The sequence below is a fragment of the Urocitellus parryii genome, chromosome 3, assembly GCF_045843805.1.
Source record: "Urocitellus parryii isolate mUroPar1 chromosome 3, mUroPar1.hap1, whole genome shotgun sequence".
In the NCBI taxonomy this organism is placed as follows: domain Eukaryota; kingdom Metazoa; phylum Chordata; class Mammalia; order Rodentia; family Sciuridae; genus Urocitellus; species Urocitellus parryii.
The window spans coordinates 112110820-112137092 of record NC_135533.1 but is presented as its reverse complement, the minus strand read 5'-3'; the positions used below and the strand labels follow the sequence as shown (position 1 = coordinate 112137092).

At 50.5% G+C, this 26273-nt stretch overlaps 2 protein-coding genes across 7 annotated transcripts in view; one reads left to right on the top strand and one right to left on the bottom strand.

Annotated features, from left to right (window-relative positions):
• The window catches only part of Emid1 (EMI domain containing 1), a 41079-nt gene extending 21153 nt beyond the window's left edge, over nt 1-19926 (top strand). The window contains exons 12-16 of one of the 2 annotated variants that reach the window (XM_077796810.1): nt 340-402; nt 502-546; nt 10062-10106; nt 16000-16090; nt 19731-19926. In XM_077796810.1, coding sequence (XP_077652936.1) covers nt 340-402; nt 502-546; nt 10062-10106; nt 16000-16090; nt 19731-19858 — 372 coding nt within the window. In that variant the 3' untranslated portion in view covers nt 19859-19926. Of the gene's footprint in view, nt 1-339; nt 403-501; nt 547-10061; nt 10107-14983; nt 15069-15999; nt 16091-19730 lie in introns of both variants that reach the window. The other variant, XM_026413354.2, reaches the window with a different exon arrangement.
• Nucleotides 19927-20834: 908 nt separating this feature from the next.
• Nucleotides 20835-26223, bottom strand: Rhbdd3 (rhomboid domain containing 3). 5 transcript variants are annotated; one of them, XM_026413355.2, is made up of 7 exons: nt 26076-26223; nt 25746-25906; nt 23911-24099; nt 22717-23100; nt 21623-21785; nt 21251-21535; nt 20835-21177 (listed from the first exon to the last, which is right to left on the bottom strand). In XM_026413355.2, the coding sequence occupies exons 3-7, from the start codon at nt 24056-24058 to the stop codon at nt 21003-21005; spliced, it is 1155 nt and encodes a 384-aa protein (XP_026269140.2). In that variant the 5' UTR covers nt 24059-24099; nt 25746-25906; nt 26076-26223; the 3' UTR covers nt 20835-21002. The 5 variants fall into 5 exon arrangements, with proteins under 5 accessions (XP_026269140.2, XP_026269142.2, XP_077652153.1 ...); XM_026413357.2 differs by having other exon boundaries at nt 24061-24099; nt 26076-26222; XM_077796027.1 differs by lacking the exon at nt 26076-26223 and adding an exon at nt 26015-26033.
• Between the last annotated feature and the right edge of the window lie 50 nt (nt 26224-26273).

Here is a 26273-nt window from a genome sequence, read left to right as displayed (position 1 = left end):
TTCAACAAGCACTTACCAAGCATTTGATGCACAAGCTACTTTTCATAAATTTTCTAAGGCAATAAAAAGCAAGGATGGTTGTCACCTAAGGCTGAGAAAAGTGGAGATCCTTGTCCTAGGGCTGTGGCCAGCATATGGCAACATCTGCAGGTGGCGTGGGGACTGACGGACTCCGGGGCCAGATTTTTTTAACACTGAGCTCTATTAACTGCCCATTGTTTTGGGTGTAGGGTGAGGCCCAGGCTGGGCTGGGGTTTCCCTCCCTGATCCCTCTGCTCCCAAGCCCCTGCCCATTCCCTCCTACCCCCCACAAAACTGAGGCCCTGTCTTATTGCTCAGGGACCTCAAGGCCCCACTGGACCCAAAGGAGTCCCTGGCAATCCAGGAGAGAAGGGCGAGAGAGTGAGTACCCACATGGCCTCAGGTGGGGATTCTGGGGGTCCAAGGGCCCTAGGTCAGAGCCCCTGACAGCTAACTTCAGTCTCTCTTCCTCCTCTACAGGGACTACGTGGGGAGCCTGGCCCCCAAGGCTTCACGGGGCAGCAGGTAAATGACAATATCTGCCCTATAAGCACCCCCCAGGATCCCGTAGGCCGCACCCCTGCTCTGGGCCCAGCCCTTGCAGCCACGGCCTCTGACCTTCCTGTCTGGACCAGGCAGCTCCATTCTCTGGGTCGCTCCCCGACTCTGGGACCTGTCATCCTTGTAGAATCAGGCTTCAGACTTCACTCTGGCTGTTCAGGACTCTTTCTTGTTCTCTTTCCCTGCACATCTTTTTGACTCTTTTTGTACTTCCAGTCTGTCCAAACTCTGATTATACATTTGTCCTTTTCTCCCTGTAATTCATTCAATTTCTGCTCTTTGTATTTTGAATCTTTGTTATTAGGCACCTACATGTTTTGGATTTCAGTGTTTCCTTGGCCTTTTTATCTTTATGGAAGTAATATCTTTATCTCTGATAATACTTCTTGTCTTGAATTCTACTTTGCCTACTATTAAGTAGCTACGTCAGCGTTCTAATGCTTGGTGTTTACGTGGTGCATCTTTTTTGATCTAGCCTAGGAGCACTTGACCACTGAGCCAGATCCCCAGTCTTTTTCTTTTTTATTTAGAGACAGGGTCTCACGAATTGCTTAGGGCCTCGATAAGTTGCTGAATCTGACTTTGAACTCAAGATCCTCCTGCCTCAGCCTCCCAAGCCACTGGGATGACAGGTGTGCGCCACTGAATGCATCAGTGCAGTCCATGCCTTTGTATTTAAAGTGCTTCTCTTATAAACAGCATGTATCTTGAGTCTTGCTTTTTTCAAAAGTAGGACTTTTCATTCATTTCTATTTAATAATATGCATAATTATTGATAGGATTCTGTTTAAGTTTTTGCCCTATTTATCCCATTTGTTCTTTGTTTCTCTTCCCCTTTCTATTATTTCTTTCTTCTGGACTGAGTACGTTTAAAGATTTCATTTTACCTTCACTAAAATATTTTTATTAGTTATAGATGGACACCATACCTTGATTTTATTTGTTTTTTTTTTTTTTTTTTTTTTTTTTTTGTGTGTGTGTGTGTGGTACTGAGGATTGAACCCAGTACCTCACACATGTTAGGCAAGTGCTCTGCGGTTGAGCTTCAGCCCAGCCCACTAATAACTTATTTTTTTTTTTTTAGTTGTAGATGGACACAATATCTTTATTTATTTATTTGTTTACTTACTTACTTAATGTGGTGCTGAGGATCAAACCCAGACTTCATGTGTGGGAGGCAAGTGCTCTGCCACTGAGCCACAACCCAGCCCACTAATAACTTTTTAACAATGACTGTTTATGTGACTATTTTCACAATTGCTTTAAGAATAACAATATGTGTCATTATATGTGCCCTTGTCATGTCACAATTTACTTGAATTCATACCGTTGCACTTCATGTGTAAGTAGGCATGTTAAAGATAGATAATTCTGTTTTCACCTCCTGTTTTCCTTTGTGCTATTGATGCTCTGTATTGTACTTCTACTTTTGTTATAAACCCTGATACGTTATTTTTTTTCTTGGCAATGCTGAGGATCAGACCCCGGACCTTGCACATGCTCGGCAAGTGCTCTACCACTGAGTTGCACCTCGAGCCCAACATTAGTATATTGTTTTAAGTAGCCAGTTGAGAGCTGGGTGTGATGGCACACACCTGTATTCCCAGCCACTCAAGAGACTGAGGCAGGAGGACTGCAAGTTTGAGGCCAGTCTGGGTAACTTAGTGAGATCCTTTCTCAAAATAAAATAAGAAAGACTGGGAATCTAGCTCAGTGGTAGAGCACTTGCCTAGCATGTGCAAGGTCCTGGGTTCAGTCTCAAATACCCCCAAATAAATAAGTAAATAAATCATCAACTTTTAAAGAAGTTAAGAAGACAAGGTATAGTCCTAGCCTACTGGTAGTGGTGGTACATGCCTATAATCCCAGAAACTCAGGGAAGGATTGAAAGTTCAAGGCCAGCCTGGGTAACTTTCCAAGACCCTCAGTAACTTAGTGAGACCCTGTCTCAAAATGACAAATAGAAAGGACTGGGGATGTAGCTCAGTGGTAAAGCACCCCTGGGTTCAATCCCCAGTACCAACCAAACAAACTCACTCCTGGGGGTGTAACTCAGTAGTGAGAGTCCCTAGGTCTTATCCCCTGTACAGGAAAAAAGAGAAAAAAAACCCTATCAGCCTTCCATATCTATAGATTTCATGTCCCCAGATTCAAAGAATTATGGAGTAAAAATATTTTGGGGAAAATTGCATCTGTATTGAACATTTTTTCTTGACATTATTTCCTAACATTACAGTATAATGGCTATTTATATAGCATTTTCATTGTATTATGTATTAGAGGTAATCTAGAGATGATTTAAATAATCTGTACACATAGGAGGATATATGTAGGATCTATGCAAATATTGTATTGTTTTATGAGGCACTTGAGAATTTGTGCATTTGGGGATCCACAGGGAACCCAATCCCCAGTTACCAGGGGATTGGTTCCCCCATGAGTAGTACATTTATATTTACTGATGCACTTACCATTTGTAGTACTCTGTATCTTACAGTGGATCCAAATTTCTATCTAGTATCTTTTTCCTCCAGCCTAAAGAAATTCCTTTAGCTTTTTTTTTTAATATTTTTTAGTTGTAGATGGACATACCTTTATTTGTTTATTTTTATGTGGTGCTAAGGATCGAACCTAGTGCCTCACACGTGCTAGGCAAGAACTCTACCGCTGAGCCACGACCCCAGCCACTTCCTTTAGCTTTTCTGGTATTGTTGGTCCTCTGATGACAATTTATCTAAAACTGTCTCTGGGGTTAGGAGTGTGCTTCAATGATAGAGTGCATGCCTAGTATGCTTAAGGCTTGTGGTGTGTCCCACAGCACCACAAAAGTAAAAATACAAATAAAATATTCTCTATGTTATCTTAATTTTTTGCAAGATATTTTAGCTGGGTATAAAATTATATGTTGGCAGTTTTTTTCCCACTTTAACATTTTAAAGATGTTGTTCCATGGTTCTGACTTACATAAGTTTCTCTTGAGAAATTGGCTGTCATTGTTACGCTAAACATAATGTGTCTTTTATATATAATGTGGCTTTTAAGATTTTTCTCTTTAGCCAGGCATGGTGGTGCACGCCTATAGTCCCAGAGGCTTGGGAGGCTGAGGTAGGAGGATCACGAGTTCAAAGCCAGCCTCAGCAATTTATCAAGGTGTTAAGCAACTCAGTGAGACCCTGTCTCTAAATAAAATACAAAATAGGGGGTTGAGGCTGTGGCTCAGTGGCAAAGCACTTGCCTAGCATGTGTGAGGCACTGGGTTCGATCCTCAGCACCACATAAAAATTAACAAACAGAATAAAGGCATTCTGTGCATCTACAACTACAAAAAAAATTTTTTTAAATACAAAATAGGGCTGTGGATGTGGCTCAGTGTTTGAGTGCCCCTGAGTTTAATCCCTGGTACCAACCAATAAACAAACAAACAAAAAAACCAGAGGCAAGTTTTTATGTGGTCATAAATTTTCAGTTCATTTGGTGTAAATACCGATGAGCATGATTGCTGGATCATATGTTAAAGTTGTGTTTAGGTTTTTCTTTCTTCCTTTTCTCTCTTTCTCCCTCCCACACTCCCTCTTTTTCTTTTTTCAGAGAAAGGATCTTAGTTGTGTGCACTGACACATGCCTATAATCCCAGCAACTTGGGAGGCTGAAGCAACTTAGCAAGGTCAGCTTGAGCAACTTAGCAAGATCCTATCTCAAAATAAAATTAAAGGGCTGGGGTTATGGCTCAATGGTGGAGTGCTTGCCTTGCACATGTGAGGCAATGGGTTTGATCCTCAGCACCATTTCAAAATAAATAAATAAATAGAGATGTTGTTCATCACTAAAAATAATATCTTTTTAAAAATTAAAAAATAAATAAAATTAAAAAGACTGGGATGTAGCTCAGTGGTAGAGCACCCCTGGGTTCAATCCTCAGTTCCATCAGAGAGAGGAGAGAGAGAGAGAGAGAGAGAGAGAGAGAGAGAGAGAGAGAGAGAGAGAGAAACAGATAAAAGGTCTTGCTGTGTTGCTTAGGCTGACCTCAGACTCCTGGGCTTAAGAGATCCTCCTGCCTTAGCCTCATGCACAGCCAAGGCTTTAGGCACAAACAACTGCACCCAGCTTAAGAGGGGATAAATTTCTGAGGCTGGCTTTGAACTCGCGATCCTCCTGCCTCAGCCTCCCAAGCCTCTGGGATTTTAGGCATGCACCACCATGCCTGGCTAAAGAGAAAAATCTTAAAAGCCACATTATGTATATAAAAAGACACATTATGTATAGAGTAACAATGACAGCCAGTTTCTCAAGAGAAACTTTTAATATAAGTCAGAACCATGGAACAACATCTTTAAAATGTTAAAGTGGAAAAAACTGCCAACATATAATTTTATACCCAGCTAAAATAGCTTGCAAAAAAATTAAGATAACATAGAGACTATTTTATTTGTATTTTTCTTTAGTGGTGCTGTGGGACAAGCCACAAGCCTTAAGCATACTAGGCATGCACTCTATTATTGAAGCACACTCCTATCCCCCAGATAGGATACTGTCAAATTGTCTTCCAAAATGACTAAATCATTTTGCATTCCCACCAGCAATGAATGAGAGTTGAGGTTGCTCCGTTCCCTGGCCAGGGTTTGGTGTTGGTCCTATTCTGTATTGTGGCTATTCCAGTTCGTGTGTATTGGCAAATTATTAGGGGGTTGTTTTTGTTTTATCTCGTTGTTTCAATTTCAGTTCCCTAATGATGTGTGATGTTGAACACCCTCTTATACCCTATTTGTTGTCTGTATATCTTGTTTAAAGGTGTCTGTTCAAGTCTTTTGTCCATTTTTTGATTGGATTTTTTTCATATTGTTGAGTTTTAAGTTCTTAGTTCAGGATGTCTTTTGCAAACCTCTTCTCCTAGCTTTTGGCTGGTCTTCCCATCCTCTTAACAATGTTTTGTATAGAGCAGTTGTTAGTTTCATCCATTTATCAATTATGTCTTTTCATGGATCGTGCCTTTGGTATCATGTCTAAACATTATGGCATATGAAAGATCATCTAGGTGTCCTTCCATGTTATCTTCTAGGAGTTTTGTAGTCCTGTATTGATAGTTGGGTCTGCTGCCAATTTTGAGTTTATTTTTGTGAGGGTGTAAGGTTTCATGTTTCTCAGCTGGGTTCTACTCCTGGGCTCAGGGGATCCTTCTGCCTCAGCCTCGAGAGCTGCAGGGTTCATTGTAATTATTTATTTGTTTTGCATGTGGGTGGCCAAGTGTTCTAGCACTAGTTCTGGAAAAGTCTGTCTTTGCTCCCTTGTTACCCTTGCTCCTTAGTTGAATATAGGTTCACTATATTTATGTGAATCTCTTTCTAGGGCATCTAGTCTGCCCCACTGATCTAGTTTTCTGTTCTTTGACCAGCAAATTGCTGTCTTGATTAGTGCCGCTTTATAAGAAGTCAGGCAGCATTAATCCTACAACTTTATTCTTCTCTCGTAATACTGAGTTCACACTGGTCGTGGTGGCACATGCCTATAATCCCAGCTCTTCAGGAGGCTGAGGAAGGAGGATCCCAAGTTTGAGGCCAGCCTCAACACTTACTAAGACCCTCAGCAATTTAGGAAGAGTCTATCTCAAAATGAAAAATAAAAAGGACTGAGTAAAATGGCCAGTACTCAGTACCCCCCCCCAAAAAAAATACTGAGTTGGCTATTCTGGGTCCTTTGCTTCTCTGTAAAAGCTTTAAAATAAGTTCATTGATATTACAGATTACCTTGCTGGGATAGACACACATACTGAGGATTAATCCCAGGGGCACATTACCACTGAGCTACATCACCAGCCCTTTTATTTTGAGACATGGTCTCATTAATCTGCTCAGGGCCTCACTAAGTTGCTGAGGCTGGCTTTGAACTGTCAATCATCCTGCCTCAGCCTCGCAAGCCTCTGGGATTACAGGCGTGCCAACACACCTGACGCATTAATTGATTTTTTTTAATCTTTATTTTTATGTGGTGCTGAAAATCAAACCCAGGGCCTCACACATGTGAGGCGAGCACTATACCACTGAGCCACAAGCATTAATTGATTTTTGAATGCTGATCTAATCTTGCATAATGAGATAAATTTCATTCACTGGGCTGGGGATGTGGCTCAAGCGGTAGCGTGCTCGCCTGGCATGCGTGTGGCCCGGGTTTGATCCTCAGCACCACATACCAACAAAGATGTTGTGTCCGCCGAGAACTAAAAAATAAATATTAAAAATTCTCTCTCTCTCTCTCTCTCTCTCTCTCTCTCTCTCTCTCTCTCTCTCCTCTCTCACTCTCTCTTTAAAAAAAAATTTCATTCACTGATGGTGTATACTTAGTTTTATATGTTGTTGGACTTGATTTGCTAATATTTTATTGAAGACTTTTGTGTCTATGTTTATGAAAGATATCAGTTTGCAGTTTCTTGTAATGTCTTTGAGGATGATATTAGAGTAATCCTGGCCTCATAAAATGATTTGGGGTTTGAGGGTGTAGCTCAGTGGTACAGCACATGCTTAGCATGCATGAATAATTTTCATTTAATTCAAAACATGTTTACATTTCTCTTGAGATCCCTTCTTTGACCTATGTGCTAAAGTATGTTACTCAATCTCCTAGTATTTTAGAAGTTTCCAGTTATCCTTCTGTAGTGGATTTCTAACTGAATTCCATTGTGGTCTGAGATGATCCATTGTATGATTTCTATTCTTTTAAAATTTGTTGAGGTGTATTTTACGGCCCTTTGTCATCTATCTGGTGAATGTTCTTCTTAAGCTTGAGAAGAATGTGTCCTTTGCTGCCATTGGATGAAGTAGTCTCTAAATTTCAATCATACACCATTGATTACGGTGCTACTGAGGTTAGCTATGTCTTCGCTGATTTTCTGCCAGCTGGGATCGATCCATTTCTGATAAGCCGTGTTAAAGTCTTCAGGTATAATAGTGGAGACTATTAGGGGATTCAACTGTTTTTGAAGTTCTTGGTGAAGTTCTCACTGAGGATAGAACCCTGCTTCTTACCTGCTAGGCCAGCGCTCCACCACTAAGCTACTCCCCCAGCCCTTTGTTTTGTTTGGAGAGAAGTCCTCACTGAGTTGTCCAGGCTGGCCTTGAATTTGCAATCCACTGGCCTCAGCTTCCGGGGTCGCTGAGATTACAGACCTGTGCCACCACACCCTGGGTTTCTTTTCTTTTCTTTTTTTTTTTATTTATTTATTGTTCTTAGACATATATGACAGTGGGATGCATTTTGACATATTATACATACACAGACTATAACACTCTAATAGGACCCCATTCTTGTGGTCGAACAGGATGTGGAGTCACACTGGTCCTGTATTCATATGTGGACACAGGAAAGTCCTGTCCGGTTCATTCCACGGTCTTTCCTACCCCATTCCCCGCCTCCTTCATTCTCCTTTGTTTAATACGATGAACTTCTATTCTCCCCACCCCCTTATTGTGTGTTAGCACCCACATATCAGAGAGAACATCCAGCCTTTGGTTTTGGGGGACTGGCTTATTTCACTTAGCACGACAGTGTCCAGTTCCATCCATTTATCAGCAAATGCCATAACTTCATTCTTCTTTATGGCAGCCCAGTTTTTTAAAAACCCTTTTTCAGTTCATGCTTCAGTTTGAATTGTTCCGTTTGTCTTCAAATTGATCATGTCTTCTGTTGTGTACAGTCTTCTGTTAATCCCATCTAGTGAATTTTTATTTCCAGAATTTCCATTTGAATTTTTTTTTGGTAATTTACACATCTATCCCAAAATTCTCCATTGCGTAAGCTATTATTATATTGATTCCAATAAATTCTTTACCCTATCTGTCATAGGTATTTTAAACCCTTGTCTGCTAATTATACAACACGTTGGTGGCTGTGATTTGTTTCTTTGGTGTGCATGTGTGGCACTGGGAATTGACCCAGGGCCTCACATATGCTAGGCAAATGCTGTACCACTCAGCCAAGCCCCAGGCCTTTTTGTTTTATTTTTGAGATGGGTTCTTGCTGAGTTTCTCAGGCTGCCTTTGAACTTGGGATCCTCCAGCTTCAGCCTCCCAACTGGCAGAGACTATAGGTGTGGGCCACCATGCCCAGCTTGGTCTGTTTCTGTTGACTGTTTTTTCTCTTGAATTTGGGTGACATTTTCCTGTTTTTCACACCTTGTAACTTTTTTATTGCATACTAGACAATGAAGATAATGTATTGAGGACGCTCTGTGTTCTATGATCATATGTCAAACAGTGTTTTGTTTTAGCACAATTAAATTACTAATGGATCATCTTGCTCCTTGGGAGACCTAGTTTTAGGCTTTATTGAGGAAAGCCCATTTTGGTTTTGTCCTTGGCCCTAGGAAAAAAAAAAATCCCAGATCTTGGGATATAGTCTTTATTCCTGAAGCATGGCCTCTCTGGACTTTCATTAGAAAGCCTTAGGCATTCGGAACTCTGTCTCCTACGTGGTGGGGAATTGTTGAAATCCACGCTGAGTTCCACCAACCTGCTGACTCTCTCCTGGGCTCCTTGGAATTCTGCCCTGTGGATCGTCAAAGGGCTAGAGGACAGCATTTATGCAGATTTTGTTCCCTTTCCAGGGTTTCTCCACAGTTCCCTCCTTCTCTGGTGCCTTCAACTTGGACATCTAACTCCTCGGGGAAATTAAACCACAGATTGCTGCTTGAACTCTATTTGCCAGGCCATCCCTTCTGAGGAAAAAATGAATACATGAATTTTACCCCGTGTGATTTCCTTCTTCCAAGAGTTGAATGTCCTGTTTCGGCTGTTCTTTATCACTTTCCATTGCCTTCAACAGTTGTTTTTTTTTTCTTTTGTTTTCTTTCTTGTGGTATTGAACCCAGGGGTGTTTTACCACTGAGCAACATCCCTGGTCTTTTTTTTTTTTTTTTTTTTTTTTGTACCAGGGATTGAACCCAGGGGTGCTTAACCACTGAGCCACATCCCCAGCCCTTTTTATTTCTTATTTTGAGACAGGGTCTCACTAAGTTGCTTAGGGCCTAAATTGCTGAGGCTGGCTTTGAACTTGAGATCCTCCTGCCTCAGTCTCCTGATTGGGATTACAGCCATGCTCCATTACGCCCAGCCCCTCATCCTTTTTATTTTTATTTTGAAACAGGGTTTTGTTAAGTTGTTCAGGCTGGCCTCACTTGGAATCCTCCTGCCTCAGAATCCCAAGTTACTGGGATTAGAGGCACGTGCCACCTCTGTGTTTGACTTTATCTAATGGTCGTCCAACGTAAGCTACTCTCTAGGGGGTTCTTTGTTTTTTGCGGTGCTGGGGGTTAAACCTGGGGCGTCACACATTCTAGGCAGGCGCTCTACCTCTGAGCTACCCCCTCGCCCATCTGTCTGTTTCTCTAAGTCTTTCTCCCCCTATCTCCCCTCCATCCATCTCTTCTCCCTCTCTCCCTCCCTACTCTTTCTCCTCCCCTCCTTTACTTCTGTCTCTGTCTCTCCTTGCAGGGAGAACCTGGCCCCAAAGGAGATCCTGGTGAGAAGAGCCACTGGGTAAGCTTTGGTCCAGCCTCGACACTCTGCCTTCTCCTGCCCGGGTGCTCATGGGAGAATTCTCTCATCACTAGGCCCTGGGAGTCGGGGTGCCCCGTCCAGAACCCCACTACAGCCCCATCTCCCGGGCAGGAGCCTGGGCACATCTCAGCCCAGCCTTCTCCCCGATCCTGTCACTCCCAGCTGAGCAGCACTAGCCCTGTCAGCAGACCCCTGTCCTGTGTCTCTGTCTTTGTCCCTGCCTCACCTTCCCTCTGTGACCTTTCAAGGCCAGGGTTCTGCTGGGTAGTTTGGGTTGACTCAGGCCAGACTGCATCCCCTGCCACCAGGGTCCCCTCCCGGTAAGGACTTTGGCTTCTGCCCCCCTCTCTGTGGAAGGAAGGGAAGCCTGAGGACGGTGTCCATGAGGAAGAACAGAACGGGGGACAGAGGGACAGGAGAGGAGAGTCACGAAGCAGGACTGGGGACGTAGCTCCGTGGTCGAGCACTTGCCTGGCATGAGTGAGGCCCTTGGGTTGGATCCCCAGCCCTACAAAAAGGAAAAAGAGAAAGGGTCGGGGGAGCGCCATGATGGGTGGGAAGGAAGGCCTAGACGCTGGGAGGGGCTGGGAGGCCCTGGGTGAGAGGGACAGGACACCTAGACAAGCCCTCTACCTAGGAAGACCAGGAAGCCTGGGAAGGGAGGGAGGCCTTGAGACCAGGTGTACACACTCGACATGACTCAACCCCACTGTGTCCAAAAGACGATAAATAACACGGGCTCCTAGATATCATCACATGTGTGGGGGGCCCAAGAGGAATGGTCTCATGCACAGGAGAACCCTGAAAAGTGAGATGAGAGGACCTGGGTGCCATTCTGTACACAGACAAACTGGAAGGTTAGGAAGGGAGGCCGGGACGCTGTGGCATACAGCGGGGTGCAGTGGCACACCCTGTCATCACAGCAACTCCGGAGGCCAAGGCTGGAGGATCATGACTTTGAGGCCAGCCTCCACAACCTAGCAAGACCCTGTCTCCAAATAAAATGGATAATCCCATCAATATGTGCGGAGAAAAAAATAAAATAAATAGGGATGGGGAGACAGCTCAGTGGTAGACCGTGGGAAAAGAAGGAAGGAAGGAAAGAGTCAGACACCCAGGCGACAGAGTGCCTAAGGGAACCTAGAAACAGCACCCTCAGAAACTGCACAGTTAATGTGGGGTCCTGGGACCTCTGTAATCAGGGATAACTGCAACAAGGGAACTTCAGGCTCTAGAAATCGACTCCCCCAGAGGCCTGTGAGGGAAGGATCAGGAGCCTAGAACATACCATGCCTGAAGCCCCACAATGCGGGGACCTGGAGGCCATCGCTGACATAGAAAGTGGGTCAGGTGGGGCAGACACCTCTACCAGACAGACCGTGGGGGGCTCCTTTGGAGGATGGGGTTGCACCTCCCTCCCCATGCAGTCTGGCCAGGACAGCCTACTTTCTCCCGGACACTAATGAGGACGTGGGCAGCTGCAGTGTCTGCCCTGCCTCTCGGTTCCTGGTTGTGGGGTCAGGGATGGATACAGCCGTGGGACCCCCCGACCCTGCACGAGCCTCCTCCGTGTTTCCCCGCGACTCCCGGAGCCTGCTACCTCTCCCAGTTGCTTGCTGGCCTCCCCAGCTGCCCTCCTACCCTCCCTCCAGGACTCTTTAGTTTCAGTGTGGTAATAAGCTGAGCTGGGGGTCAGGACAGGTCCGTGTGAGCCCCGTCCTCTGCCTCCCCAGGGCCCTCACTCCCCCAGAGACCCTCATTCTGGAAACACGACCCAGGGGAGGTGGCACAAGCCAGGTGGGGGCAGAGGGAAACTGTGCTCGGTCGCTGCAGGGAGAGCCCTGGCAGGGGGTCAGGCTGCCTGGCCTACCCCAGGGCAGGACCACATGTGGGACCCAAGAGGTAGCAGCTCCCTGTTCGTCCACCTTCCTCCCCTTGTCCATCTGCTCTTCTGCCCCTGCTTGCTGCCTGCCTGGAGGGGCCCGCTGGGCTGGGGGTTGCATGAGGCTTTGGGAACTGGATGGGGGGGCAGCTCTGTTGGAAATAGGTGAGAACAGGTTGCTGTGTACACTCCACCTCCCAATGTCCCCTTGGCACATCTTTCAGACGTTGACCTGGCACAGCTGTAGCTCTGCAGTGACACCCAGTGACCACAGGAGGACACTGCAGAGCCTGAGCCATTCCCCCTAGAAAGATCTCCACCTTCACCCTTCATTCAGACAGAAACAGGCCCAGCTCTGCAGAGAAAAGCCCCCGCACAGCCAAAACTGGAGCCCAGGCTTCCTCCCACGGGAGCGAGGAAACCAGCTACCATTCCCTTTGTCTGTGGTGCCAGGCCCAGGGCTGGGCACTCTGGACACAGATGCCATGTGGACACAGTCCCCATTCCTGGGATGATTAGTGTGGAATGGGGAGAAAGGCCCCATAATCACCATCCACAGGACAGAGGGAGCTCAACTGTGATGGAAGAGGCCGTAGTATCTTTTTTTTTTTTAATTTTTTTTTAAAGAGAGAAAGAAAATTTTAATATTTATTTTTTAGTTTTCGGGAGACACAACATCTTTGTTTGTATGTGGTGCTGAGGATCGAACCCCAGGCCGCACACATGCCAGGCGAGCGCGCTACCGCTTGAGCCACATCCTCAGCCCATATCTTCTACATGGAGATGGACTAGGCCTGAAATCTGCATAACCAGGAAAGGGTGTTTAGACAGAGGAGCAGGAACACGTGCAAAGGCCCTGGGGCAAGAGTGAGCCCTAGGTATTTGAAGAGCTGCAAATACTTGGAGTGACAAGGAGTGAGACAGAGTCCAAGGAGGCTTTCAGGTCTTAGGAGACCCTTAAATGAAATTGAACTTTGTTTTATAGGTATCCGGGGAGTCACTGAAGTACTTGGAGTGATATGGTCATATTTTTTTCTTTGCAAAATATCCTTCTGATGGCCATGTGGAGAACAGATGGGAGAAGGGACAACATGGGAGAAAGAGAAAGAAACTAGACAGGAGGCCAGCAGGGTCATCCTTGTGAGAGACTGTGGGGGCTGGAGCTGGGGGGGTGCAGCAGGACAGATGCCCGTGGAGCTAAGAGACTCTGGGTGCTGCTTTGGCTCTGAAGGGAAGTGAGGAATCAGACCTAAAATAGTAAGGGGGAGCAAGCACGCCGCTCTGCTCATAGAAAAGCGGGATGTATCTGCGTGACAGCCCAGTGGAGGTGTCCAGCCGTCCCCAGACACAAAGCACAAGTGTGGCCAGGCTAGGAGGGGATCTGGGTGTCACCAGTGAAAACAGCAAGGCACCTGTTGCGGGTGGGCTGCAAACAGTGTTTTGTTTTGTTTTTTAAACTTTCCCCTAGATTTTCATTTTGAAAATTTTCAGCAGAGTGTGGTGGCACCCACCTGTCATCCCAGCCACTTGGGAGGCTGAGGCAAGAAGACATTCCAGAATATGGATGAGTGCTCTTTTCTGGGGAAGGGGCTCTGGGCTGCCAGCATTTTAAGCACAGGTTTCCTGAAGGCAATGTCACTCAAACATGTTTTTCTTTCTTTCTTTCTTTCTTTCTTTCTTTCTTTCTTTCTTTCTTTCTTTCTTTCTTTCTTTCTTTCTTTCTTTCTTCCTTCCTTCCTTCCTTCCTTCCTTCCTTCCTTCCTTCCTTCTTCTTTCTTTCTTTCTTTCTTTCTTTCTTTCTTTCTTTCTTTCTTTCTTTCTTTCTTTCTCTCTTTCTTTCTCTCTTTCTCTCTTTCTTTCCTTTCTCTCTCTCTCTCTCTCTCTCTCTCTCTCTCTCTCTCTCTCTCTCTCTCTCTCTCTCTCTCTCTCTCTCTCTCTTTCCTTCCTTTCTTTTTACTGGGGATTGAACCCAGGGACACTTAACCACTGAGCCCCATCCCCCAGCCCTATTTTGTACTTTGTTTAGAGACAGGGTCTCACTGAGTTGCTTAGCGCCTCACTTTTGCTGAGGCTGGCTTTGAACTCACGATCTTCCTGCCTCAGCCTCCCAAATGGTATGCACCATCACCCCTGGCATTTTTGCTTCTTTATAAGTGGCCTGATCTCACTGATAGAGTTAATTAGGGTGAGGCTGATGTAAAATTTGAGAAGTGGATTTAAAGAATATAAGTTGGAGCTGGGGGTACAGCTTGGTGGTAGATAGAGTATTTGTCTAGTTCCTGGGAGGCTCTGGGTTTGATCGCCAGAACCACAAAAAATAATTTTAAAAAATTACATAAAGCAAAGGAAGTAGCTGGATGCAGTAATACACCCATCATTCTAGTGACTTGGGGGACTGAGCCAGGAGACTCACGAGTTCCAGGCCAGCCTGAGCAATTCAGTAAGACCTTCTCTGGAAAGAAGATATCAAAAGGGCTAGGGATGTGGCTCAGTGGTAGAGCAATCGGTGGTGCAATCCCCAGGGCCAGAAGGAAAAACAGAATATGAAGTAAAGGAGAGTCGAGGTGGCCCAGGGACAGAGCAAGAGGACATGCAGGTGAAACGAGACCAACTGGAGTTGGGCAGCAGAGATCAGAGGTCAGGGTGGGCTCCGTGGCAGTCTTGGGGTGAGGATCGTGACAGGCTCTGGGACAGCAGTTCTGCCTCTGTGGATTGGCATCCCCCTGTCTCCAGAGGATCTGGATTTGCAGCCATCTGGGATTGAACTGGACTTTCTGATGGGTCCCTCAGGGATCGCTTTCACCTGCCTTGTCCCCCCCCACCCCTTCTTGTTCTGGCTGTCCATGGGCCCTGGGCTACGGCAGGTGGGGAGAGGCTGCAGGTGCATGTCCTGGGTGGGGCATTGGCCACACAGGCTTTGCAGGGCCCCCTCCCCTCCCTCCATCACGGCTGCATCTGTCTCTTTCCTCCACAGGGGGAGGGGTTGCACCAACTACGCGAGGCTTTGAAGATTTTAGCTGAGAGGGTTTTAATCTTGGAAACAATGATTGGGCTCTATGGTGAGTAGAGACAGACAGACAGACAGACAGCCCAGCTGCTGCCTGTCAGCCTTCCCCAAGCCCATCCTGGGGTGGGACTTGCCTAAGCCCAGTCATGAGGCCTGAACAAGTCCTGAGAGGCCAAGACCACCCATCTCTCGATGACTGGCCTCTCCTCCACAGGAGAAGAGGGGCCCTGGAGACCCTGGATCCCCGCCTGGGGTCAGACCTGGGCCTCTGGGCATTGTGGGTGATGTGATTTCCAGGCCTGTGGGGAACCAGAGATGACAGATTGTAAGTTTGGAAGAGATGATGGGCAATGGAACCAAACTCTAGATCAGCAAGGGATTGTGGGTCACGGACCAGACTCCAGCAGTGCAGAGGTTCATGGGTAAGACAGAGACCAGGCCCACGGGAGGATTACGGGGAAATGGAGCCTCTAGTCAGACCAGCTCTGTAGAATCCGTAGGTGATAGAGCCAGTCTCCAGACCCAGGGACGGTAGGTCATGGAGCTCGACTCCAGAAGTGCAGCAGACTGTGGGTGACAGCCAGATTCAGGCCCCAGAGGACTCTGCGTAATGCACCATCTACATCCTGACCCCTTCCCCCAAGACTCCAGAGACTCTCCCATGGGCGCCCTCCTGGCCCCAGGTATCCCCCTTGCAGTTTCCACTTTGGTTCTCCTCACCTGTCCTGCAGTTACCTTTCAGGGATCAAAACAGACCCTCGCCCCAGGCATCTACCCCACAATTCCCCACCCTTCTGGTCACCTGAGGAGCCAGGCAAACCCTGTTCCCACCTTAGGGAGGGGAAACCAGGTGTCAGTGGAGACACATAAATGTCCCTACCTTGAAGACACCTGGCACCTGCCCACCCCGTTCACCCCTCAGCTTCCCTGCCCAGCCCTGGAGGCCAGAGTCGCACCGTCTGCTCTTCTCAATCTCCCATCAGGCTCCTAGCTTACAGAGCTTCCTGCAGCAGCAGGCTCAGCTGGAGCTCCTGGCCAGACGGGTCACCCTGCTGGAAGCCATCATCTGGCCAGGTAATGGTAGGGTGGGCAGGCAGGGGCAGCCCCTTCCAGGAAGGGACTGGGAAGGGCCTGGGCCTGCAGAGGGTGCCTCCTGATGCGTGGCCCAGGCCAGCAGACATTCATTCATCCTTCCGTCCACCCATACTAGGCAGTGACTGGCACAGTGAGGGCTCTGGTTTTGGGTGGATGAGCACCTACTCTGTGCCAGTCACGTCACTGGCATGGGCTTCAACAGATCAAACGCAGCCCTGCCCTTATGAGCTTAGCGCACTGTGGGGCTGGGGACAGATCTGGCATTGGCTCTGAAACCCAAGATGAGATGTACTGTGGTGGGGTGGCTGGTGTGTGGGAGGGGGTCACTCAGGGAGGGCTTCCTAGACCAGGTGATGTCTTGGCAGTGACCTGAAGGACGAGGATCAGGGGAGAGGGAACAGGCAGCAGAGCAAAGGCCAAGAGGCCAGAGAGCCCAGAGGACTTGTTCCTCAAAGTTGCTGAGAGGTGAGAGTCAGGCTGGAGGATCTGGCAGGGTCAACAGTAAGAAGGTCCTAGAAGGCAGGCTGGGGTGGCACAGAAGGATGTCAGGACTCCAGGTGGGAGTACCCGCCCTGGTGCCTGGCTCCTGAGGTGAGGCTGAGGGTGTCCCTGCCCCTTCAATTAGAGCCTGTGGCTGGCACCAGGAGAGTATGGATTGACTGCCCCAAGCCCGGGCTCTGTTCCTTTCCTACTCACCCCCTGCTGCCCTTCGCCCACCTCCAGCCACCGCATCTGACATCCAGTGAACACATCAGTGCAGAGAGGCCCTGACATGATCTTACTCATATCTCTTTTATAAAAAGAGAAACTGAGGACCCAAGCAGGAAGAAGGGTCAAGGTTAGAACCAAGCCCCCTTTATTTAGCAGAATCACAGGGAGCATATACTGGATGCCAGGCTCAGGTGGGCACATGGGCCTTGCAGAGCAGCTGGGCTGGCTCTTGGGAAGCTGCCCATCAGTGGCAGTAAATCCCCGTATCTACATGGCTTTGGGGAAACCAAAGTGTCCAAGGATGTAGGTGAGGAGCTGTCACTTCCTGCTGGAGGTTGGAGAAGACTTCTTGGAAGAGGGGACACTTGCATTGGATCATGGAAGACTCCTGGGTGTGCCAGGTGGAATGGGGGTGGGGAGAGCCAATCCTGTCCGAGAGTCCTGCGTGGGCAGAGGCCTAGGAGGCTGGAAAGTGTGTGTGGGGTCCACTTCCACAGCCCACTCACCAACCTTGTGACTCCTCTCACAATGACTCTCCTGGACCTCTTTGCCCACCCATCTGGCCATTTGAGCCAGACAAGCCCTGTTCTCACCTTACAAGGGGAGACCAAGGTATGGAGAGACGCCCAGACTCCTGCCCTAAAGCCAGTTCATACCTGCCCCCCTCCATATCCTCCCTGAGCTCCACAGGATTCAAGGGATCACTGGGACCAAAGGACCAAGAACCCAATCCCGGACTCTCAGCACCTTTTTAAGAAGGCAACTGGGAAGGCCCATGCCCCTGTCAGAGGCCACAAGCCCTGGAGGCAGGCCCCTTTGGAAGTCAGCTTGGGTTAGGGCCTGAAGGGACCAGTATAGGGGAGAGGAGTAGAGGCAGATACAGGACCCACTGGGGCTGGGGGTGTACAGCTCAGTGGTAGAGCACTTGCTTAGCAAGTGCGCGGGGTCTAAACCCAGCACTGAAGAAGAAAAAAGACCCAGATGGTGCTTGTGTTTGGGTTATGATCACTGATAACAGCCGCAGCTACCTCCTGGGCTGGGATTCACATTGATCATCTCCAGTCCTTACTCTAGGGTCACCAGGTGGGCAATGCCCATTGAACAGGTAAAGAAACAGGCTCAGAGGGCTCACGTGCCTTCTCAGGGTCACTTTGTCTTCCAGAGCCCTGGTTCATTGGACTCCATCAGCAAAACACCTCCACCTAGCCCAGGGAAAATACAGGGCCCCAAATTTGATCATGTCATGACCAATCTTAGTGACCAGACCTACAGAAGATCTGAGTCCAAGCCACACCAATCTAGTGACCCTAATAGTCCAGGATTTACTGTAAAAACCATTTTTCACTCCTGCTCACATTAAACCTATTTTATTGCAAGAGTGTGACAACTGGAGTGTTATCTCCACATTCCAGATGAGGCTCAAAAGTTGGTGGCTTGCCCAAGGCCACCTAACTGGGACATGGTGGGGCTAGGTCTTGACCCTATTTGGTGCAGGAGCTAATGCTTGGTGCCACGCTCCTCCCAGGCTCCACCATAAGACTGTCCCTCAACAGTGACTGCACACGCCTGTCTTCTCTGGAGATCCCACGTCTCAGCCCAGGGGCATGTGGGCGCTGGCAGTTAGGATAGTGACAGGGCCCACGCCCTGGCGGTGCCCTCTGAAGAGTCCACGTGACTGTCCTGGAAATGGCTCTGAAGGCTTAGCCAAGTCCTCTACCCTGGGGCTCTCCTTGCTAAGTGTCCCTCTCCTGCTAGAAAAACAGTACCCTGTCTCATTTAGCTTTAAGAGGCAGAGCTGAGAGGCATAGGAGGATTCCTGGAGGATGAAGTTCCTGCTCTGGATTTTGAAGGAAGTTTTCCAAGTGCCAACAATGCCCATTATTCTGTTTCACTTTGGGGTACAGCTTACATCTAGATTGGGACATATCTCACCACAGTCCCATTGGAATTTTCACCTTTAATTAATTTAAATATTTTTTTAGTTGTAGTTGGACACATTACTTTTATTTATTTTATGTGGTGCTGAGAATCGAACCCAATGCCTCACATATGCGCTCCCACAATCCCACAAGCACCTAGCCCCAACCCCAACCCTGACTTCAGTAATTACTGGAGCTGCCTAGGCCCTCTCAGGGACTTATCTGGAAATGTCCCTGATTTGATTTTATTATTTACTTATTTATTTTTTGTGGTGCTGGAGATGGAACCCAGGGACTTGCACATGCTCTGCAAGCGCCCTACCAGTGATCCCTGATCCACCCCATCTCTTAATCACCCTTGATTTTTGAGACAGATGAGACCCTGACAAGGGTTCAGCTTGCCGCTGCACAGTAGATCAGTGGGGGAAACTGGCTCTCCTAAGTCCTTGCCCCAACTTCTGGCCTAACCCAAGGACAGTCAGTCTGTTCTCTAGCCTCTGTTTACCCAGCTACAAAATGGGTATGATACATGGCACACCTTCACTCCAAAATTAGGAAAGCAGAAAAAAAGAACTAAAGGTGTAGCTCCATGGTAGAGCGCTGGCCTCTCATGCATGAGGCCCTGTGTTCCACCCCAGCGCTGCAAAAAAAAAAAAACAAACCAACCACCTCTGTTTCACATGGAGCGTTTGCTCTACACAGAACAGTTCCTATAAACACAATAGGTCTGGTTATTATCCCCACTTGACAGCAGGAACCGAGGGGCCCTGGATGCTTTCATTGGGTTGGAGGGCTGAGAAACCCTGGGGGGCGGGGGGCAGGCACTGCTTAGCCTGTAGACAGCCTTCTTTTCCCACAGCTCTGCCTCCCAGACTCCAGGGTACACTGGCAGAGGGTGTCCAGTCCTGCAGGACCCCCTAAGGCCACGGGGAAGTGGACACCCAGTGTGGATCCCCTAACGTGGACTCTCCTTCTATTCCCTTCGGCAGAACCAGAGCTGGGGTCCGGGGCAGGTCCTGCCGGCACAGGCATCCCCAGCCTCCTTCGGGGAAAGAGGGGAGGACACACAGCCAACTACAGGATCGTGGCCTCTAGGAGCCGGGACAAGAGAGGCTGAGAGCGGTGGTGGCCCCTCGGGGTGGACCACACCAGTTTCCCTTCCTAGACTGGATGAAGCCAGCTCCTCCAGAGACTGCCAGTTCCTATTTATTGGTGTCCTCAGGGTCTCTTCTGCCACCTAGGCCTCAGAGGTGGGCAGATCTCAGCTCTGGAGCCCTGTGCGTGGCTGAGACACAGCAGCGACTGGAGCCTTAGAGGAAAGGGACAGCCTAGGCAAGAGGTGAGGTCTCACTTGATAAAGGGCCTGCTCCTCCCCTCTGTAAGATGGGGTGACACAGGCCTCCGAGGAGAGGGCACAGGCACGAGGTCTCTGGTCTCTTGCCAGCTGGCCAAGCCTCCATGCGAAGGCACTGTGGAGGCCAGAAACTGGTGCGTGGCCAGGCCTCCCACCCACAGGGACGCTGGCTGGGCAGTCTCCACCTCCCTCCTCAGCCACACTTCGGGGAGCTCCCCAGGATCCCTCCTCTCATTGTCTCCTGGTGCTGGGTTCCTAACCTCGAGGCCAGGCTGCCCAATCTCTAACTGGTTGGTTGGGGGGTCTTTGCCTCAGTTCTGCCTCCTGAGCCCCCACCCCCTCCCGGGGCCCAGGTCAGAGAAGGGGCTGCCTGCTCTCACAAGTGCCTGTGACAGACACTGGGAGGTAGATATGTACTGGCCAATAAAGGTCCCCTGCCTGAATCCCACCCCGTCTGGCTTCAGTGTGTCCTGGGACAGAGGGCAGCCAGGGAGGGCCTGCCTGGGGACAAGAGGAGTGATGAAGAATGCCCTGGCAGGGGACCCAGCCCAGCACTGAAAGACACAGCTTCCTGGGAGGAGGGGACACACACTGCAGGGTGGGAGCCCTGTGTCTCAGGACATGAAGGGGATGTCCTCCCCACCCGGCCACCCACTGCTCGCGCGCTCACCCCTTCGTTCATCCCCACACCCCAACACAAAGGAGTCAGATGCAACTGCTGCCTCCGATGAGGCCCAGGTTGGAAAATGAATTGGCTTTTATTCTTAAAAAAGCTACCAGGCAGCATGCTCTGGGGCCTCCCCTGCCCCCAGGGGTGCCCCAGTATCCCAGGATGGCTCAGTGGACAGAGCAGGGACTCAGGCTACCTGCCTTTAGGCCAAGCCTGTGCCCCCACCCTCTGCCTGGGTTAGGGAGGCCCAGGGCCCTTGCAGTGGGCAGCCGCCTCCTCCTGGGTCACCAGGGGCGCAGTGTCCACCTGCCCCTCAACAAGCAGTGACACAGCACCCTCCACACGGCCTGTGGCTGCCAGGGCCACCACTGCCTGCTCTGTGGGGAAGCCCATGCGCTCCAACTGCTGCAGCCTGTGGACAAGGAGGGAGTGTCCGGGCGGCCCTGGCCCCACACCAGAGCCCCAACCTCCCCAACCCTGCTTACCGCAGAGAGGACACTGAGGACTTGGGCAGCCACAGTGGGCTTTGGGTCTCCTCAACTGGCCTGTCAAACAGTGAGGCCTGAATCCCCTCCTGCAGCATCTGCTCATCCAGGACGGCCCACATCGGGGCCCCTGGGGGGAAGCGGGACCCAGCCCAGTCCAGGCCCACCTCCAGGTCCTCCCAGGTCAGCTGCACGGGCCCCGGGCCTGGCGGGAGCTGGGCTGTGCCATCACCATGGGACCAGGGTGGAGGGGAGACTTGGTAAGGAGGTCCAGGGATGGCAGACCTGTGAGGGTGGAAGCAGAGAAGGGCCTCGCCACCAGTCACTGCCATGGTTTCGACCAGCAGGGCCAAGTCACAGCATCACCCTCACCTCGCTCCAGCAGGAAGGGTGACAGGCAGCTCAGCCAGGCTGCCTGGGGTGGGAAGGAGCCTCAAAGGCCAGCACCTAGCCAGGGTCCTGCACAAGATGCTCTCCTGCATCACCTGTAGGCGCTGCTCCGAGGGCTCCAGCCACCTTAAGGCTCTGGCAGCATCTGCCCAGAGCAGGGCAGTTGGTCAAGGAAAACCAAAGCCAGGCAGGGATGGGTCTGCTTTGCATGGCCAGCCCCAGGCTGAGAGTGCTGGGCATTCATTCCTGGGTGTCTCACTCCCCATGGCCCTGAAGAAAAGTGTCTTCACCCCACAACAGCAAGACAAAGAGGGGGACCTAACAAGCCACTCAACCAAGAGCATGAGCCAGAAGTGCCTGCTCCCAATCCAGCCCTCCCAGCCTCAGCCACCCCAGCTGCTGTTCCAGGGACCCGCCTGCCTGCTCACGGCTATGATTCTGCCAGGAAAAGTTCCACTGACACCTCTCCTGGCCTGAGCCAGGCCACCATGCTTCCATTCAGACAGGCCTGGGCAGCTGGTGTTAGAAACAGACTCTTCCCCTGAAGTCCCCACAGCGGGGTAGAGGGGCAGCCTATTGTCTCTGGTGGCAGTTTCCCCCAACAGGTATTAAGCATCTTTGGAGCAAAAGCCTATGTTTAAGGCAACTGCACCCCCAGCCAACTGTCACTCTCAGTTCTCAGAGAACCCCGGGCTCGTTCCCGGCCCTGGCCCTCACCCTTTCTGTCTGCCACGTGGCCGGCTTTTTCACTTCTCTTCACCTAAACCCTTTCTCCTGAAATTTTGGCACAGATGCCACCTTCAGGACCCAAGTTAGTGGGTCCTGTTAGTGCCTCCTCGATCACCTCAGCACCCCCAGGCTTCCCATGGGGCCCTTTAAATTGAAATTGGCTCCTCCACCTGGTCATGAGCCCCCAGTCCCCAGCCCGAGCATGGCCCAGAGGGAGATGCTCCCAGATATGTGTGCACAGCCACCGGACACTGCTTGGGCCTGACTCCGTTGTACCACTTCCTTTCCACCCGGAGCCCTAGCCACAGTACCCACAGGCATGGGCCCTGTGCTCAGGCAAAGGATACAGGCCAAGCCAGCAAGGAGGCCACAAAGGAGCTGCAGGAAAGGTGGCTCGGAGCTGAGCAGGGGGGTCAGGGCAAGCAGCAGCCATGGCAGCAACCACGGTGGCAGCAGTCCCTGGGAATATCTAGGGCAGTGACCTTGCCCTGCCAGCATGGCCAGGTGGACAGGCATGTATCCACAGCTACCAGCTGCACTGGACACACCAAGGCCTGCCAGCAGCACAGCCAGCAGCCCAGTGGCTAGGGAGAGCAGGGCAGAGGCGTGCAGGAATCGCAGTGTGCCCAGGTGGCACTCCTGCCGCCAGCCCAGGACAGGCAGGAGCAGCAGGCTCAGGAGCAGGCCAGGCAGGGCCGTGTGGCCCAGGGCATGGGTCAGCAGCCGGTGCACTGGGAGAGAGAAGGGCTTATGCGTTTGGTTACTGGCCCCACCCTTCAAGGCTGTTCCAGGTGTGCTAGGTCGGGGGATCAGCCTCCACCAGGACCACCTCCTAAACCAGCCTCCCCTCATCAGGAAGCAATGTGCTCACTACTAGCACCTAATCACTATTAGTGATTAGGACCAAGTAGAGGGGACCAAGGGCTTCCAAATGTCATGGCCACACCCCTGTTGTGTTAAACAGAACAAAGGACCAACCACTCAAGTCTTCTGCACTCACTATGGAGCACTCACTGTGTGTCAGGCATGGTGAAGGTGCTCTACAGAATTTACCAAATCCGTCAAGCCCAGGTGGAAGCACAAATTGTCATGAGACTTCCCGCTTCACTCCTGGAGCCACCTCACTCCCCAGGCTGTGTGGTCTTAGACAATTTACTTAACCTCTCTGAGCATCATTTGGGTTCCTCAATTATAAACTGGAGCTGTTGTTATTATTGACAAACAAGTGCTCAACTGGGGACCACTCCTCCAAGCCCTAGCACCTCCTCCCCATCCTCATGCTTAGCTGAAAGCTTAGTACCGATTTTGAGGGAAGGCTGTCAGAAGAGAACTCCCCACAAATTCCCACCCCACGCTGCTGGCCCTTCTGCAGGGTCCTTGGCCCTCCCTGGCTGTGGATGAGCTGGGCATGCTCCTGTTTAAGCTGATCGTCCCCAGGGTACTAGGTCCCACCCCTGTACAACCATGCTGCTCCCACCAACTGATTGCAGACCCTGCAGCAACTCTCCAGACTCTCCTAGGTCCACTTGGCTGGCCCTCACCCTGCCAGGGGTCCAACAGCAGCTCCGGGGCCAGGGTCAGGCTGGGGCCGGCCCCCACCAGCCACAGGCTGCTCATCAGCAGCATGAGGACAGAGGAGGCAAGAGGCAGCGCTGGAGACAATAGGCCAGGGGGTTCCCTGGCATGCATACTTGGCTGAGGAAGGTCAAGCGTGATCCCGGGGCTCTGTGCTGTGGGAGTAAGGGAAACAACAGTTACTACTGCAGGTTTTATCTCTCTCACTCCCCACACTTGACCCGCCTCATTTTACAGTGCTGGGAACTAAGGATGGAGAGGCAGGCCCAGCAGCTTGGCCATAGTGCAGCCCAGAGCCCAATCCATCTTCCCTTCCACCTGCCCATATGTGAGAGTCCCGAGTTCAGATGGGCCCTGGTACTGGGCCTGGAAAGTTAACTGGGGCCCTGGACTGTAGAAAAGAAGGGTAGAGCTCCCCCAGGGCATATTCAGGGCCACCTCTAGCCACCTTTTGCTTCCTAGTTCCCTCAGACTACTACCTTCCTCTCACTACTACTCCATTTTGCCCAGTCTTAGGGTTCCAGATGGCCTCAGTTGCCCTTGACCAAGGGATCAAAGCCAGCCAATGGGCAGACTGGGGAGGGGGTGGGGGAGGACTGGCAGAGGGGTAACAGGGTCCCACACTGTGAGCCATACAAAATGACCTGGGACTAAGGCATCTCCTCCTCCCCAATCCTGAACATAGCTTCTCTGGCCCCAACTTCTCCCTTCACATAAAACACCAATATCTGTTCCATCTCTTTCTGCTATATAACGGGGCAACTTTCCCAGCCTCTGAGCCTTCCCTTTCTCATCTGTGAAATGGGGAATAAGAAAATCCTTTCTTCACAGTGTGAGAAGAGAAAGAAATAGGCTAAGGCAGGCTCCAGCCTACAGTTCCTGCTCAGTAAACTGTAGCCATCCCCTCATCCCCACATATGCACATACAGCTGCCAACTGGCCCAAAGAAGAGCCTCAATAGGAAGTTAGTTGCTCAAGCCTCTCTGGTCCAAGCTCTGGGCTCCAAACCTTGCCTTTCCTGCACACAAAGCAAAGCTCTTTTCTCCCCCATGTTCCCCTATGACATCCAGGCTGTCCTCCAGCCCCCGCTGGAGCCCCTTCACCCCTGGCCAGGCCTCTGTCTCAGGATGCCTACTGAGCTGATTCAGAGAAGAAAATAAGATCCCAGAGACACAGGAAGGCTGCCTAGTCGGCTTCCTTGCCAAGGGCAGCCCCTGCATCTGCCAGGTCCTTCAGGGAAAATGAGGAAAACTTCTCTGCCTGAAATGTCTTTCCTTCCAACTCTCCAATCGTCACACTTCTACTCACCCTTTGAAACCCAGCTCAAATGTCCTTTCCCCTCTGACACTTCATTTCATAGCTCTTATCCTATCTCATGAGCACAGCCTCCGGAGGTAGGTAGTTTGAATTCATAGGAGGAGGGGCTCCTCTTATCCCCAGGTTCACCAGGGTACTCCCAGCACACAGCTGGTGCTTTTTCTGTGTTCACTAAAAAAACCCACGAACTTGGCTTCCAGTTCTGCTCAGGAATTTAGGGTGAGCCTGCCCTGCACTGGATCTGAGCACCCACCTATGTATGCCACTGGGGGAAGGTTTGGGAAAGTGGGCAGGTGACAGCCTTGCCTGGGGGTAGAGTCTAAGGTCGCAGCAAACTTCCTTTTCACCCTCACAACCATCCACCTACTGGGCACCAAAACAAGGGTGAAGGACTTGCCCACAGACACAGAACTGGGACTTGAGCCCTCTGGAGCTGCTTCGTCAATCCACAAAATGGGGCTGAGCACCCCAAGGCCCTGCCTACCTTAGAGGGAAGCCAGGCGCACAGAATGGGAAGTCAAGGACAGGGACGATTCTTCCGGATGGTGGACAGAGTGGGCTGGTGGGTATCCTAGGGTCTGGGCCAAACTCAGCTTTGTGACTTTGGGGAAAGTACTCAACTTTCTTCGGCCTCAGTTTCCCCTTCTGTTAAGACAAGGGTATTGGATGCGGGAAGATTAAAGGACCTTCTCAAGGCCGACCGTTACTGGGGGAGGGCCCTCGGGGGCCGGCCAGGCGTTCGGGGTGTCCCACCTGGCTCACCGGCCTCGGTCCCCTCCCCCGCAGGCCCAGGCCACGCGTCCGAGGTACTCACCGCGGAGCACGCCCCCCACACCGGCGGGCCGGGCGGGGCCCCCCGGCTGGGAGTCGGCACTCCGGCTCCGGGCTGAGGCCCAAGGGCTCCAAACCCATCGTGCGCGCACGAAGGCGCGTGACCCCAGCCGACCGGCCACAGCGCAACCCCCTCCCCCTCCCACGCCGCCCGCCGCCCGCCGATTAGTCAGCAGTTGTG